General features: G+C 36.5%; 1 protein-coding gene across 1 annotated transcript in view; it reads right to left on the minus strand.

Annotated features, from left to right (window-relative positions):
- UHRF2 (ubiquitin-like with PHD and ring finger domains 2, E3 ubiquitin protein ligase) overlaps positions 1-18746 on the minus strand; it is an 82983-nt gene that overhangs the window by 53484 nt on the left and 10753 nt on the right. Inside the window, exon 3 of the mRNA XM_008578826.1 lies at positions 8069-8328. Coding sequence (XP_008577048.1) covers positions 8069-8328 — 260 coding nt within the window. The remainder of the gene's footprint in view (positions 1-8068; positions 8329-18746) is intronic.

Raw genomic sequence — 18746 nt, forward strand, 5'->3', positions numbered from 1 at the left:
GCTATATAGGATCCGAACCCGCTATATAGGATCCGAACCCGCGGCGGGAGCGCTGCTGCGCTCCCAGTGCCGCACTCTCCCGAGTGCGCCATGGGCTCGGCCCTAACATAATCAACTTCTAAACGGAGCTCAATGTATCTCCAAAGAAGTGGGGCACAGAGAGGTAAGAATGCATCAAGTTCAACTATACCTTCACTGTGATAAAGGGACAACCCTATACATGTGGAAAGAAGAAACTAGAGTCCTTCTTTCTCTTCTGCATGATTTCCTAGTTCTCAGAACCTGGAAGTCAAGGTATTACTCTAATTATAGGCTTAAGAAAAATTCTTCTAGTTAGCTACTTTGCACCCTTGAGTTTAGAACCACTTTAGTATTATAAAGACAATATTCCCAGTAAGCCTTAAATACACCCTAAGATTAAGTTTTCCCAATATATTTTCATTGCTCCATGTACAATGAAAGTCTTTTAGAGTCACCCTTCAGAGCACATGCTTTTGATTATCCTTAACTATGTCACATCTTAGCAAAAACCGGCTTTTGCTAACAGAAAATAATCAATGAGTAAGCCCAGGGAATTAAGTTTCAGAGAAAGCTCTCTTTGGGGGAGGGGGGGGGGACTACTCGAGAATAGTGAAACTACATTTTCTTAGGTGGATTGTAAGCTAATAATTCTAAAAGACTCAAACTGTATTAAGGCAGTATCACTGAAACCCTGTTCCTTCAAAACATGGTTTCCTGGGGCTAATATGTTTAAATAAGGACTCCATTCATCCGTAGGCATCTAGTTTAGCAAATCTTTAATGTCATACCACATGTAAAAAGAAAGCATTTCTTACTCTAATTGATAACATCATGAAGTTTCACATCTTAAAGTTAAAGCTTACTCAGACAATTTAGTATTAACTTACTTAAAACTGCTTACAAAGGGATTTTACATAGCATATGGAAATAAATCTCAATTTTAGAACACTAACAATGGTGGGTAACTTTTTAATAACAGTGGAAGCACAGTTAGGTTTAAAAAATACCTGTGACAAAAATATACTACCTCTAAGTATTATTTAAGAGTACTTACCAAAATAACCTGGTTTTATTAGTAAATGAAAAAACAAAGTTTGGTTCTATTATTAGATACTTTTCAACATTAGAAAAAAATACATAGGTCAAGTAGATATTTATAGGTAAGGAAATTAGAGCTTAAAGATTTGAAACAAAAAACCCATACCAATAAACTGAAGACCTGGAATTCAAACCAAATTATGAACTGTATAGTCTATGAAAGAACCACTGGCTCTGTACACTTAACAGGCCCCTGGCATACCTGTTTGAAAAGTAGATTCCTGGGCCCTACTCAAGGTCTCCTTCCTCCTGTAGGTTATTAAAGGATTCCCCTTTAATAATGTGCATCTTACACACCTTACCAGAGTGAATCTGCAGTGCTTTTGGCCATCTTTGAGAAACACTAATGTAAAGGGATGATGCATAAATTTGAAAAGGTAAAAGTCAACTGATATCTGTGAAGTCATTTTTCTAAGTACTACGTGATCTTACGACACATGGAAATGATAAAGTCACATACGAATCTAACATCTTCCCCTCTCCTAATTAGCATCCATTTGGGACCCTGCAAGTCATAGAAGGTTAGAAGAAATACTCTAAGTCTCCAATAAGTACATTAGTAACAACCAAGAAGCAATAAGGCAGACTGGTCATTGCACCAGGGTTGTGAAATTAAACCTTTCATTCTAGCTCCCTCTACTCAAGATCAATATGACACTAACTTCATTCAACGAAAATCTATTTCTCCCATCAAAACCCAGAAATCATTACATTTGACACTGCACAAAACATTTTTGGAACTCTTTTAGAAACAGATCACTACATCAATACAGTCAAGAAACAGAATTGTTACTTTACAGGAAAACTACTTTCATCTAAAAATACCACTTGATTTTATTCAGGATTGGCTCACTGACTTCTTTGCAGTAGCCATAATTAAGGCTACTCAAAAGCATGCACCACAGGCTGAAAATAGCTCCAAGTCTTAAGGAATGCTGGGAGCAATGACAACATCCTAAGACATTTGCTAGATAAGCTTTTAATTACAGCCTAGTATAAGTTACTCCCAAAGTCCTAAGTGTGCTGTGACATTTCCATTTGATTTCAACTCCATGGTAAAGACTTGACACTGTATTTATTAAAAGCCGAATTTAACCTATTTGGTTTAAAAAACCCGTTTAATACAAATGAGTTAAGGGTCTTCCCCACAGAAAAATACACACAGGCATTTATGGACAAGTAAAGAACCTCTGGTTTATGGCATCTGTTCTGTGGGAGCATCATGACGGAAGAAATAGAAACTTAAGTTAGGTTAATTACTTTTTTTTTTTTTTGTCTTTTTTCCTGACCGGCAACGGATCGCAACCCTCAGTGTCGCGCCCGTACCGGACCAGGACCGGCAACGGATCGCAACCCTCGGTGTTGCCCCCGCTCCTCGCTCAGCCAGTGAGCGGCCGGTCTGTATGTGGGATCTGAACCCTCGGCGGGAGCGCTGCCGCGCTTCCCAAGCGGCGCACTGTAGCAGTGTGCCACCGGGCCAGCCCCTAGGTTAATTACTTTATATGCTATATGTAGACAATGTTTTATAGTATCTTTTTTATAAGCATGTTTCTCCAAAAATGAGAAGCAGTAAGTAGTTGCAAGCATGTGCTTTTCTGAGTCCGGGTCTACTACTTACTAGCTCTCTAACATTGGGCAAGTTACTTAACCTCTCTATACCTCACAGTTATTTCCATTTTATATATAAATTTCTACTTCATTGAGTTTTTAATGAGCATTACAGGAGATAATCCAAGTAAAGTACTTGTGGAGTGCTTGGCACATAGCATTATTTTAACAAGAGAATTATTGGATTAAACTCCTATACTTTAATTTTGATATCATTATGAGAAGGCTCTTAGCAATCATTTACCCAGGTTTAAAGGTTGCAACTTTGCTTAGGTATAGACTATTCATTCATTCTTAAAATATGACATAGAAATGTAACTTTTATAAGAATTTTTCCTTCTTTACATACAAACTTCCTTGTTCACATTACCCGGTATTTTCTAGCTTAGTTTTCTCCTTTTAGAAATCAGCTAAAATATACAAATCAAGACCTCTAAATTAGACCACTGAACTTAAGAAAGCAATAAAAGAAAAGCAAGTCACTAACAAATCGTTTTCTTAAGTTTACCTTTGTAATTGGGCTGTAAGAATACTAAAGGTACATGTTAAACCTTTGGAAGTAAGAAGATAAAGAGAACAGGTGGTAGAGTGTGGTAACTGTGGCCTAAAATTAAAGGCTAGACCATATGACTAACAATTTCATGTGTTTCTTTAGAGAGTATTTGAATTGATCGAAAATTTACTGGCTGATTACACTGTAATGACCAGAGACTGAGTTGCTTCAGTGCTTCACCCACTGATAACATTTCAAAAAAAAAAAAAAAAAGCAGTCGTATAACTTCGTATAATGTATGCTATACGAAGTTATGCCGGAAGTTAGGCTTTATTTAACCATTCACACCAGGATGGACTTAGGCAATGGTTAAGGCGTTCACTCTTCTCTTACAACCAGGTTTTACATCCTTTTTTCTTCTCACTTCCTCCCTTCAAACCTTTATTTCAAGCCGACTATCTGAAAATAGAGTTATATGTATGGGTTTAAAAATTTATTTATTCTTCAACTTAACATATTTTAATTTTTTAGCTTTACTCTCTAATTTTTATTCCATTCCATAAATATACCATTATTTAATCCATGTAGTTGAACATTTCTTTCTGTTATTCACTACTATAATAACATTGAAATCAATATTCCTACAGCTAAAACCTTCAACATATTCATAATTTCCTTAGGTTAAATTCCTGGACAGAATTATCATATCATTAAGGCATCTTATACATGTTGCCAAGCCTTATTATGTGAGAATGCACATTTCTCACCCTCTACAAAATTGGGTATTGTAGGGCTGGCCCGGTGGCGCACTGGAGAGTGTAAATAAATAAAAATTGTTAAAACTTAAAAATAAAATAAAATAAACTATGCTACGGACATTACCTACCAGTAACACTAAGAAAATGATTGTCCTGCAAGTTTACCTCTTCTGCTTCAATCAACATCATGGTCTCTACTCTCAAGACTACAGTCACAGTTTTGTGAATTTACATGTTTGGCACCCTTAAGAATGTTAACTTGTAATATATTAACTACAGAGAAGATAATTGATAGGAATAAACACTTAGGAAACTGTTTATGCCCTAAAGGGGTGTTATTAAAAATTTAGAAATTCCTTGGAATCCTTTAAATCTCTAGAGTCTAAATTTAATATTCTACAGTCAACTTTCTCCCCCAAGTACTAACTAGGTTGGGTGACTTTTAATAAAACAACGGTGATGATAGATGAGTGATACAGAACAGCAATCAGAAAAAAAAAATCCACAAATGTCTACTTCATGCCAGGTACTTTGATCTAACCCCACATGTCTACTTTACGTTATTTGCAGTAAGAGGTGATTCAGAGTTGACAGCCTAACCTAGGCCTTAAGATTGACGAACTATGGAATCTTCACAAGAAGCTTCAACAATTCAGCCTGTGTTTAAAAAAAAAAAAAAAAAAAAAAAAACTATGGAAAAGGGACACTTACAAACAGGAAAACTCAAATTTTAAAACATCTCAAATCTCAACTTTTTTTTCATGAATTTACAGTGTATCTATAATTGAGAGAAAAAAGTGGAGACAGACTAGGAAACAAATGATTTCATTTATATTTTAGAATAATGGCTAATATTACATCTTAACCTTTTATTTTTTAAAGCCCGTCTACCTAAATCTGTAAAGGCTGTCATTCCTAATAGGCTAAAAATTGTTTTTAACTCTGCTCTGAATGGAGTGGGAATTGAATATGCAAGAGGATACCTATTTATCTTGGTCTGATTCAGCAAGCAATTTTGTCTTAAGGAGGTTGAAAGACAGAATTCATCTGCTCCAATAATAGGTTAGATTGATACTAGCTTTTAAGCAACTCCATTTTAAACTGACAAACACTACATATCCAAAAAGAATTCCAGAGGCAGTTTCCTCGATCCCATGTACAATACCTTCCTGCCTTTGCTAAATGAGAGCTTGTTCAAACTACACTGCTACACTCAGGTTTGGATATATGATTATGCACAGGTTTGCTGAATAAGCAGATTACTGTCAACTTACTCTAGTAGGAGAAAAATGAAAAGTTAGTTCATTGAGGGAAATATGGTAGTACTTAATCAGTATAAATGGAATGGGATGGTAGCCTATAAGTACTTAAAGCCTATTTAGTTAAAGTACTAAAAAACGACTGAGAAACACTAGAGCTCGGAAGTAAAAATTACACTAAAGTTAGAGGTCATCTAATACAATCACTGACTTTTTAAATTTTCTTTGCAGTGTGTCATCTCTACTAATTCTTCCGACCTATGGTTGTAGCGACTGAGAAACACTAGAGCTCGGAAGTAAAAATTACACTAAAGTTAGAGGTCATCTAATACAATCACCGACTTTTTAAATTTTCTTTGCAGTGTGTCATCTCTACTAATTCTTCCGACCTATGGTTGTAGATGGTCAATGCTTGTTAATTGGCTTTTTCAAAACAGACCACTCTGTCTTTAGGGCTTTGAATGATAGGAAGTTTAGGTTATCCTTAAACTTACCTTTTCTGTTGTACAGAACTTCCTTCTAGATAAAGCTTTTAAAATACGAGTACTATCATGATCCAAGTCTTTCAAGCTAAATATTTAGTTCTTTCAAATACTCATTACAGTTTTACCTTGAGTTCTACTCTGAACATGCATCAGGTCCTGTTGGTATTGTCTTTAAAACTTGAGAGCTGGAGGACAATATTCCAAGAAGAGAATAGCCAGCCCAGTACAACAATAGCATCATCTAGCTTATTCTAGAAAGGTTATAGACAGGCTTATAAGACAGGTTTACAGTGTAACTATTTCACAGCCACATTCTATTGATTCCTTTGGCGCTTATTACTTCATAAAAATCTGTTTATTACTATTGCTAGGATATATACTCCACCAACTCTCTTCAATACATCCTCCATCCAAGGGAGGAACTTGTTGGATGACTTATCGAAAACACGTACTTTTAATTTTTTAATTCACTTCTCTATTCATGAGGAATGAAACTTTTAAAGGAGTTATAATCACATCCATATTTCTAGGTGCTTATGCCAGGCTTTTGTTATCTGAGACTTTTATCCAGGGACTCATCTGTATTTTATACTATATTTTATAAAATCCTTTTCTCTTTTTAAACATGACATTTACCTACCACACTAAGCTCCTGTTATCTTTTAATTCTCAAAGAAAGTTCAGCTATCATTATCTTTTAAGTTGCTAGCACTGTAACATTTAATTCCATCACGTGAGATTATTTAGGGCACATAATTTTAGTCTTCTCATGCATGTTGGATTTAGATTCCCTTTTACTAACATTTATTCTAATAAACACAAATTTCTCTTTCATTAAAGAAATAGCCAAATAAATGCTATGGTACTGTGTTTTGTGTTCTACTATTACACCAAATTCAAACACTCGACCTATCCCTTAGAGAGTCTTACTCCATAACAAACCTTAAGAGCCCCTAAAACTGTAAAATTTAATAGGTCTTAGTTCACTTAGTCTTTAAAGTTTCTTACTCCATTTCTATGCTGGGCCATACTAAACAATCTTTTTTTATTTTTTGCAAAATAAAAAGTAATTTATTAGCCAGACTCAGACCCCAGGTAGCAGTTTTCCTAGTTATTTCTCCCATTCTCCAAGAGATAAAGCTCAATCAATAACTTAAACACTATTTATTATAAGTAGATACCACAAATAGCTAAAGTCCCCCACAACTGCAAGCAGCTTGCCTTTTTGCCATGGCATTTATAAATCCAGAGACTGCTTATTATCAACACACTAACTTCAATCCCTTTACTCCACCGTCAAAGCCTCAATTCACCAATATTGTCAATCCTGGCCAATCCCAGATCTTAATAGTCATTCTAGCTGTTGGTTCTATTACCATCTACTACGGTAAAAAGCAGTATGATGGCTCATTTGAAATAAGCAATGTTGGCAGGTTAGTCACAACCACAAATCAGAAAAGTAAAGATTAAATGGATCTACTTTTTCCACCCTTTCCAGGAATCCTGGAAATGTGAGTTGTCCCTAAAGTCATTTTATACCATCTGTGTTAGGGAAAAAATCCACAGTCACTCTAGGATTTTGAACTCTTCTATTTGATAAGACTTTGGCAGCATAATATTTTCCATACATATTAAGTGGTACATACTCATATTACTAGAGTGGTAACTTAAGTTTATTTAGTGTCCCAACAAGTAACTTTTGTGCCAGAATTTTTAAAATAGCCAAAAAAACCCCAATCTGTGTTAGAATCTAGGCCCTCAAAGAAAGTTCTCAACACTATTTTCATACTAACATTTTAAAACATTTCATTGAGGGAGGAGGATTGGGCAGTGACTACTAATGGGCATGTGATTTCTTTCAGGGAGATCAAAGTGTTCTAGAATTAGTTTGTGGTAATGCACAATCCTGTGATTGTTAAAAATATTGAATTATATCTTTTAAAAGGGTAAACTGTGTGTGAATTACCTCAATAAAAGCTGTTTAAAAATATTTTGGCCCCACTCTAACAGTTATTACACTACGTGATATAATATACTTTCTAAAGTGTCTTAAAATACATATCAAAAAACCTAATATAATAGAGGAAGGAAGAGACCAAAAGCAATCTGCACATCCTAAATTAAACCAGGTACTAGGATACTAAAAACCACTTTAGAGCCAGAGATGACTGAGTTAAAGGGCCCTTATTCATTAGATTACAACCACCAAACAAACAAAGAGTAATAGATTGAAAATGACTTCTAAATGATTTCTTCAGAAAGACAATTTAAAATAATCTTGAAATGGTAGCTTTTGCTTCTATAAACAAAAACATGAATGAAGTCCTCAACACCATGAGCACTTACTCATCATACTTGATATGATAAATAACGTCTTCATCAGCAGCAACAGAGTCTGAATTAGACGTAGAAGGTACATTGTCCAATTTATTTGTGTTCTCTTTGCAATTATGATTTACATTTCCATTAGTCCTTTTATAAGAACTGCCATTCTTCAGTGGAGTTTTGCCACGTGAATGTCCTTCAGAAGCTCTAGTAACACTATGTATATGTGCTTCAAACCAAGCACCAAGGCCGACATCTCTGGCATCCACCAATTCATTTACCTAAAAAAAGTTTAAAATTAGTTAATGAAGCATAATTTCATCTATTGCTTCAAAAACCTTAATATAAGTTATTTGACGGTTATCATGAAAAACAGTATTTGCACTAATGTTTAAAGTGATTAAAGAGATAAGAATCAAAGCTATTCTCTTTGGATTGTACTATTTTGTTGTTATTTACTAAAATGAAAATTAACTTTCCTCCCAATTTCCTTCAATGAAATAGGTGTTTTCTTTAACTACTCATTACCCATGTCTACGCTAATCTTTTAAAAATATAATTCATGTGTACCCAAGAGTCATTCTGGCAAGTCATCTGGTTAGAATGTCATTAAATAGAAAGTCAGAATTTTAAACTATGATGACTGTGTTAATTTCCTCCATTAATTTCTTCATAATCCTAAAGATAACTTACACAGCCCAACTAGAAAACAGTAAAGTATTAAACAGAAAAAGTTTGAAAAAGAATTATGCATAAGAACACGAAGAGTCTAGTGAACCCATCTATACAAAATGGGGTTAAGTTGTACTACAAGTCAGTAACACACTAGGCAAATACTGTACATTTATTTATCACCTCAAAGAAAAATACAAAAAAGAATAGGGCTATAAGGTATAAAATGGATGTAGTCAAGTCTAGTGGGTGATCCAGAACTAAACCATACAATCTGACAAAAAGGTAAACAAGAGTATTAAAAAACAGGTAGATCAGAGCATTAAAAAATGGAAGCACATATAAAAAAATTCTCTCCTAAAAAAATCTGAGAACACTGGTCTAAAAGGTCAAGGACTTTTCAGGACAATAACCAAGAGTGATCCCTTCAACAGAAAGAAATGAAATCACCAACCCAAGATCAACATGTCATCAAGGTAGCTGTTCCTTGAGATTATGAGACCACTCAAGGTGTCTTATATAATTCTGACAGATGGCATAGCTTAGGGGGAAAATATATACTAAAAGTTAAATATACACATGCCAGATATTACACAAGGTTCCTTACTTAGGTTTGTCTAACCCTAACAAGCTTAATAACTCCTATTTCACAAAATAAGGAAACAAAGGCTCTGAGAATTAACTTGCTGTAGGTGAAAGCTAATGAAATATAAAGCCAAGATTCAAGGACTCTTGACCTTGAAGCTTATGTTCTTGCCATTATACCATGAAGCTTGATATAGATGACAAGACAGGTAAACAGGAACTTCAAAGGTAAGCAATGAACTTAGAAATAAGGTACTAAAAGTCTAAGAAGATTGCAAACCACCACGCTGACACAGAAGGTAGAGAACAAACAAAACCAAAAAGTATTTAACTATTATTACCAGACATGGTAGCAACAAAATAGCTTGAAAGACATAAGATTCAATACAACAGAATGAAAAGTTTAAGAGAAAACAGAAAGACCTAAGGGCCAACCAGGCTAGGTATGACAAAGAATGAGAGATGGACTGGTATACATTGCATAAATAAATTCATGTATTATTTCTTCCATAATAGTCACTGACAAATTTAAAGAAATGTAGTCCCTTATAGGCAACACAGAAAATGAAAGATAATCAATGTTAAGGTCCATCATACATGGGAGAATAACAGGTTACTACTCTTTCACAGCAAATCAAAGTCTACAAGGTTTCATATACCAGTACACAAATAGTGTTGTAGCAGAGAATATAACATAGTTGTTAACAGCAGGAATATACATTAAGCAATATAAACCTTACTTATGGAACAGTAAGAGGTACAAATGAAATACTGAATTTGACTATTGAATATGAGAAACTAGCAGGCAGATCTAGTATCTGGATACCTCAATATTCAGCAATACAATTAGAGTTAACAGAAACCTAAACCCACCTAAAAATACCACCATTGCTTAAACATCACACATAGAACTTACTAGTTCACAAAGGGCATTCTTTGAGTAGAGTAAACCTAGATTTATAACTGATAATAAGACAATAAAATTTGTAGTTCTTGTTAAGTATAGTTGTCTCCTGGTATCCATGGGGGATTGGTTCCAGAACCTCCCACACATACCAAAATCCACAGATGCTCAAGTCCCTGATGTAAAATGGTGTATTTGCATATAACCTACGCACACCTTCCTGTATACTTTAAATCATCTCTAGTTTACTCATAACACCTAATACAATGTAAATGTTACGTAAATAGTTATCACTGTTCCCTAAACAATACAGTATAATGAGAAAAACAGTAAAGATACAATTTTTTTCCAAATATTTTTCATCTGTTGTTGGTTGAATCCACAGATGCAGAACCCATGGATATAGGGGAACAATTGTATAGTGAACTATTCACAATAATGCATATAAATTGGGTGGGGGGAAATGCTCTTAAATTCACAAGTTTTTGCACATTACAGACATACTAAGTTAGGCCAAACTGCATGCAAGAGGTGAAAGCTCTTTTGCAAAGCCTAGGTTTTGAAGGCAGTTAAGAAAAATATTTAAACCTGTGTGATCAACATGAAAACAGATGATACTGCCATGGTAATTTCCACTAGATTACTTAGAAAGTTAAGTACTGAAGTAGTCACCCAAAAGAGTAGCAAAAAAAAAACCAGGATGACAAAAAGATGAGAACAGAATTTGTCTGTGTGGGAACATTGTACCCATGGGATTTTGAGGTAACAGAGTGACAACACAGAGAGGTTAATGCCATTGAAAGAACTACATTTCTCAAGAGAAAGGGGCACACCACACAGAGCCACACAGGGAAATACCAGGTTTGGTCAGGAGGCAGAAAGAACTAGGAAAAGGTGGGACCCAGAACCTTTGTGTTGTTTTCCAGGAAACAATTTAAGGTTGGCTACTTTGAATAATGGTGGTGGGCTCTGGATTATTGGGCCGGTCTCTAGTTGGCTGGTACCTGGCTTTGAGGTGATTAGGGCAGAGGAATATTGGCTTGGTGTGTGAGAGTTACATAAGAGGTGGTTGGGGGTATGAACTCAGGACTGGTTGCTCTGTACACAAAAGGCATGCTCACTGACAAGTTGTTTACAGTCTTTAGAAATTAGCTAGCCCTGGGAAAGGCAGTCTCTCCCCAGCCAGCAAGTTCTCCCCACTCCCCCCTCCTCAAAGATGTCAAAATATCATGAAATATAAAAATTTTAAGGAAGATTAATACGGGCAGGAAGTTTGAGATGAAAAGTCACAGGGAAAATTTTTCTGAAAAGCCAACTATATGAATCTGCACTTAAGAGCTGAATTTATTCATATCAAAGGTATAGCCACATTTAGAGGAAAGTCTTCCATATGTCCAAGTATTTGATAAAAAAAACCAAAAAACCTGCTACATGGGAGGCAAGGAGGAATCATTATAAAATAAAATACCAACAGCAAATATTTGAGAGTTTAAGAGTTTACAGTGTGGGTATATTTCCAAGCCATTTTACTTGCTCTGTAGAAAACACTCCAACTCTGTAGATAAACCTCGATTCAAGTCTTTAATCTATCACCTACTAGAACAAGTTGCTTAACTTGTCCCAGCTTCATACCTTGCAGTGTACTAGAACATACCTCACAATGTACATGAGAAAATCCATATAATGTCCCAACCTAGCAAGCATATAGTATGCACAAATGAAACAACTGTCTCCTTACACAAAGTATTCAACTTTATGACTCATTAAAACTCAGAATACAATCTTATTGCCATATTCTGCTTAGTTTTAGCAATTTACTATAACATAGTCCTTTAATTCCAATACAAAATCATTCCTCTTTTCTAACGAGGTTCAGACATGATTTAGGTACAAATAGTACCTGAATAGTAGTACAACTATGAAAAAGGATTATAATCAGGAGGGGGGCACATGGGAAGTTCTAGGGGTATTGCTATTTCCTAACTTGGGTGCTTTATAGACACTGACTTCATAATATTTCACTAAATTCTATTCTTTTGTATTGTGTATTACATTTCATAATCAAAAAGATTAAATATCAAGAAGTAGAACTGCACTGTGAACAAAAACAGGAATATACTAAAAAAATGATTTTTACTTAGATTACTGATAATTTTCATTAAAAAAATGTAAGAAGTTTAACAGTGCTACACACTTTGCTAAACTCTAAAATCTTACCATCATCATTCCAAACAGTCATCATTTAGGCCAGGATGACAGCCATTTCAAAGGTAGAATCTTATTTGAGTCATATAAAGCTTCCATATCCAAAAACTAAAATTAAAATCAGTTTAGGTATCAAAAGTGTACTTTGTTTCAGAAAACAGTTACTAATCTAGAGTCAGTGTGATTCAATTTATGTTCAATGTACAATGGGAAAGAAAGGATAGACCCAGCCTCTACACAACCTTCCACAGACTCCCCAAATGTGATGAAGCTGGCCGGTTTACTCAGTTGGTTAGAGCGTTGTGCTGAAACCAAGGTCCCGGGTTTGATCCCTATACTGGCCAGCTGACAAAAAAAATAAATAAATAAACAAATGTTATGATATCTAGTTTCTTTCAACAAAACATGAAACTATCTAAAAGTGACCAAATGTTGCTCAGAGTTATCAAATAGGGCAAAGAAGAATGACATTGGGTAATAACTTGATCAAAATTTCACCTTAATATATTGTTTAAAGTTTTACCTATGCCAGTTTTAAGTTAATTTGAAAATCCATCTTTTGTATATGTTTATGAGGTCCCAAAGGATACTTCAGTCAAAAGGAAAGAAAGGTCCCAAAACTTTGCTTCCTCGTTCATCAAGCAGTTTTAATTACAGAAAGCTCTATATATCTATAAAAGTAAAATCTTTACAAAGCACAAGTGGCACAGACAAGAATTCAGAATAAAGGAAAAAAATATTCTCCATTAAGTGACCTAGAAGCAATTTAACAAAATTCTGATATCCTAACTACTCTTGCACTAAAGAAAATACTGAAAATTCAAAGCAAATTCAAAACAAATCAATTCAAAAGTAGCAGCTTCTTAATTGTTTTCTGTTTGGTCAAGTAGAAACTAATATTTGAAAGAAGTTCCATGAAGATGGGGAAAATATCATTTGTTTACCCTCTATCCCTAATACCAAGTACAAATATGCTAGATATCCAAATATTATGGAATGAATGAACTATTCAGAAATAAGCCTTTCTATATGAAAGAAATTAAGTCACTAGTTGAAATTTTTAAATACCTGTGATAATTACCGAGATTCATAAAAAAGCAATCTGTAATTAGCCTCTTCAACTAACAAGGTTAAATGCAACTTTAAAGATACTACTATACAAATAACAAAGTAGCCTTTTAGGAGTTTAAGTGCCAGGTTCCAACGTGTTTCTAAATAGGGAAATAAAGCTTTAATGTAAAATGTACTTGCAAGTTAGTACAACTAATAAGTTCAACTGGAATTTGAAACCAGGTCTGATGATAAAGCTAAAGTCCACAACATCTATACTACATATTAATATGAAATAAGAGATGTCAAATTTTTTTTTTAAAGTTTAAGTTTGGTAGTTGACAACCAAAGCACTATCACTGAAAATAAAAAACTAAGACCTGTTGAGAAAAGCTTCTCATGATGCTTTTCTGAAATACATTGGGGAGCAGAGGCATGATGGGGTATTGAGAAGTTTGCTAAACAAAAAAAATTTAAGTTGACGTGAACTGCTTAACCTTGATTAATCTCAGATCTGCAGATATATATATACTGGTCCTCCTATGAAAACAAATTCATCCCTTCACTGCCCAAAACAATTCAATTCAAAAGTAGCAGCTTCTATATTGTATATTGATAAAGTAAAATACAAATAAATTAAAAAATCTTTTTTAAAAAAGTAGCAGCTTCTAAACTCTAGCCACAAAAGTTAAAAAGTAATAATGTAAACTTAACTCTAGATGCATATGGTTACATAAATATTCAAAGATTATTTAGTATACACACATATATTTCCTTGCTGTCAGCTGAGGGCTCTAAAAGCAATGACACCCCACTAGCAAGGAGGATATCTAGAACCCAAATCTTGGTTTCTTTTTTTTTTTGTTTTAAAAAGATGACCGGTAAGGGGATCTTAACCCTTGACTTGGTGTTGTCAGCACCACGCTCACCCAGTGAGTCAACCGGCCATCCCTATATGGGATCCGAACCCGGGGCCTTGATGTTATCAGCACCGCACTCTCCCAAGTGAGCCACGGGCCGGCCCCCAAATCTTGGTTTCTAAGATCACTCTCCAATTAAAGGAACCAGGGAACCTTGGAGAAATCGTTAAGTCTAAGACTGGAGCAGGAAATAGACAAAATGAACCCGAAGCATCCTGTAGTGCCAGAAAATGAGAAAATGCTTAAACATGAGCGTGCACACATGCACGCACACATGCACACACACAGGCACACATGCACACACACAGGCACACATGTCAAGTTTCCAATGGCCAAAACTGGAAAAATTTCAGCATGAGTACATACTAATTTAAATAAATGACTGAATAAATGGGAGAGAAAAGACAAATTTCCCACATTGAAGAATTCCAAGTAATTCTTGTAGATACTCTGCCCTCGAGACAGTGAAGTACATGACTCCCACTCAAGTGTGGGTCACTCACATTGCGGTTTCCTCTCAAACAGTACAGTTTGGAAAGGCGGGGGAGAAGGAGGTAATTTAACAATGGAGAAACTTAAACACTACTTCAGCCAGGTGATTAAAATTCACATCAATGGGCCGGCCCATGGCTCACTCGGTAGAGTGCGGGTGCTAATAACACCAAGGCCCCGGGTTCGGATCCCACATAGGGATGGCCGGTTCGCTCACTGGCTGAGCGTGGTGCTGACAACACCAAGTCAAGGGTTAAGATCCCCTTACCGGTCATCTTTAAAAAAAAAAAAAAAAATTCACATCAATGTTAACAACATTAAATTCCTACTGATATAAAACCTAAGTTATATTTGGTAAATAGAATGTTGACAGTATGTGTCCTTGATATGACATAATGAAAAAACACTTTACAGAAACCCAGTCTAATGATGAGGAAAACAGATGAATCCTAATGGGGGAGATTTTACAAAATACCTAATGAGAACTCTTCAAAACTGTTAAGACAATCAAAAACAACGTAAGTCTGAGAAAAGGTCAGACAAGAGGAACTTAAGGAGATGTGACAACTAAACATAGTATGGTATCCTAGATGTGATTCTGGAACAAACAAAGGACATTAGGTAAAAGTTAAGGAAATATGGTTTATTAATTTTAACAAGTATACCATGCTAATGTAATATGTTAATGAGAGACACTGGGTGTGGGACATATGGGAACTCTACACTATCTTCCCAATTTTGCTGTAAATCTAAAATCATTCTAAAATAAGTATTTTAAAAGTAACAAAGAAAAAAATAATGTAGATGTACTGAAATCTGAAAGAGGAAGGAAATTAACTGGTGATGTAGACAAACAGCAAGCTGGCTTTCAGTGCTAAAAGTTCTGTCTGATTTGTGAGCACTACTTCGTTAGTTTTAACTTATCCTCAGATTTTACCTTTCATTATTGCAACTTTTTTCCTCTTCTACTAATTGTACCACAGAAAGCTCTCAATACTAACTGCGAAAATGGCCACCTTACTGATTGCTCATCCATTCTAAAACATTTTCTTAGCTTTTCCAGGTATCCATAAGTAATAACTTTGCCTTCTCCAATACTTTACACTTTACTTTGTTCTCCTGCCTATGTCACATTATCTAGCACTTCTAGAAAGATGTCAAATAACAGCAGCATTAACTGGCTCCTGTCTTAAATGGGAATGCTTCTGGTTTCCTTCCCCATTAAGCATGACGCCTAGTGTGGTTTAAAATATTCATCTATTCCATCTGTTCCTCTTAAGAATTTTTTTTTTTTTCTAAATCAGGAATGGACTCAAATTTGTATTTTAATAGAGAAAACTTTAAAAAAAAAAAAAAAAAAAAAAATGACCAGGTAAGGGGATCTTAACCCTTGACTGGTGGTGTCAGCACCATGCTCTCCCAAGTGAGCTAACCAGCCATCCCTATATAGGGATCAGAACCCGTGGCCTTGGTGTTATCAGCACCGCACTCTCCCCAAAGTGAGCCACGGGCTGGCCTAGAAAACATTTTAAATTAGATAATTTGTTTTATTTGGCTTATTAATACAGTGAATTATATTAAAACATTTCCTAATAATGAACCATCCCCACTTCCTGACAAACCATACTTGGTCAAGACGTTACGTTCTTTTAATATAGTCATAATTCTATTTGGTAAATATAACTTAGGTCTTACATTGGTATGTTAGTAAAACATGACAAAAAGCACATCAACAACCCTATCAGTGTAAAACTAAATTTATAAAGCACTCAGAAACTTTCTTTCTTTATGCTGTGTTAAAATTAGGTAACATCATAATTATTCCTCATATGGGTCGAGCCCATGTGCGGCGCTGGGAGTGCAGCAGTGCTCCCGCCGCGGGTTCGGATCCTATATAGGGATGACCGGTGCGCGCTGGCTGAGCGCGGTGCGGACTGTCTCAAAAAGGACAAAAAAAAAATAATAATAATAATTATTCCTCATAGATTTTAAAACAACTAAGTGAAAGCCACCCAAACCTGGCATTCCCCTCTCCCACAAAATATAGCTTTTTGTCAGTCTTCTGGAATCTTTCTTTTTATTTTATTTTATTTTTTTGTCTTTTTTTGTGACCAGTAAGGGGATTGCGACACCAAGCGACCCCTAGCTTGGTGTCGCCCACACCGCGCTCAGCCAGTGAGCGCACCGGCCATCCCTATACAGGATCCAAACCCGCTGCAGGAGCGCCGCGCTCCCAAGCCACGGGGCCAGCACTGGAATCTTTCTACATATATGGATCTGTTTGCATTTTTTCCACAGATCCAAAATGATCCTGATTTTGCATTTTCTTAAATAATTCACTTCTCTACCAATTTTTAATCTCAAAAATGCTTTGAAAAACTGAGTCTTGGGCCGGCCCGGTGGTGCGCTGCGCTAGTGCGCCGCTTGGGAAGCGCGGCCGAGGGTTCGGATCCCACATACAGACTGGTTCCCGCTCACTGGCTGAGCGAGGCGCGGCAGCAACACCGAGGGTTGTGATCCCGTTGCCGGTCCCGGTCCCTGTCCGGTACGGGGGCGACACTGAGGGTTGCGATCCGTTGCCGGACACGGAAAAAGACAAAAAAAAAAAAAAAATGAGTCTAGGTGCCAATTTATCCCAACTGTAAGAATTAAGAAAAAAAGAATGAAGCAAAACTCAATTATTTCTACACTAACAGAACTTAAAAAGGTGCTGGATGCAAAATGAACCAATTGCATTTCTACATATCATCGAACAAAGTACTACTTTAAAACATAATCACTGGCGGGGTTCTGGCCAAGATGGGAGAATAGACGGTCCCCAGTGTCACTGTCTCCCACAAATCAACCAATTTACAACTACTTAAAAGCAACAACAGCCAAGCTAGGGCCGCTAGAGCTCAGGGGAAGAGAAGGAGTGACCTATGGAGTTCATGAAGGCAGGAGAAGCCATGATGAGAGAGAGAAAGAAAGGATCACTCCCACCAATTTTGAATGCTGCCGCTTCCAGGCTGAAGCTGATGAGCACACTGAGCAAGAGGTGGCAAAAGCCACAGCTGTGCCCTTCCTGTGAAGTTGCTTGGAGGCAGCAGGGGAGAAGAGGGCCTTGGTGGCCCTCAGGCCAGCAGGACCACTAACAGGGTTCCTGTGGACCCACATATGAGTGAGGAGCCACAGCATCAGAAAATAAGGTGCCACTCAGAGGCCAGTGAGTTATCATAAGTGACCAGCACATGGCCTGTCCCATGGGAAGTGTTTAGAATGTGGGTAGTGAGGGAGATGGGCCCACCAAGGGCACAGAATGGTCAGCTGATCTGCCCTCCCATCAGCACAGGACCACTCAGTGGAGAATAGTCAGGAATATAGAACTGCAGGGGGTTCAATTTGCTGAAAAGACATAGGCCAGACCAGAGTTTCCACACTACCCAGGTATATCGGCCCTTACAAGACCCAGAAGTGCTTACAAGGTCAAAATTAAAACTCAAGCTGCACAAAAAGACTTCCCCAGAGAATCAGTAGCAAAGCAGCAATTTAGCACAACCACATGGCTCAAGTGCTAGTTCTCACAGGAAGTTCCCCCATTTTATAAGTAAGCAAAGGAAAACAAAATTAGTTCCAGTGCAGAGTTTAAGTGATAGGCACAGCGAATAATCGAACACAGAACTGACAGAAAAAATACAGAATAATCAGAGACAAAGTTTGATACTAACTGGTAAAGGTCTCATTTCACCAAAGAACACTTGTAAAACCTAGAAGGATCAGAAGCCCCCTGGGCTCCCAACCCAGGGAGTGGGGAGGGCCATAGGCCTTAGCCATGCCCCCCCCCCCCCCCCTCCAACCAGCCCAGCGATGACCACCAAGCCGCCACAGGAAC

This window comes from Galeopterus variegatus, unplaced genomic scaffold (assembly GCF_000696425.1).
Source record: "Galeopterus variegatus unplaced genomic scaffold, G_variegatus-3.0.2 Scaffold1768, whole genome shotgun sequence".
Taxonomy (NCBI): domain Eukaryota; kingdom Metazoa; phylum Chordata; class Mammalia; order Dermoptera; family Cynocephalidae; genus Galeopterus; species Galeopterus variegatus.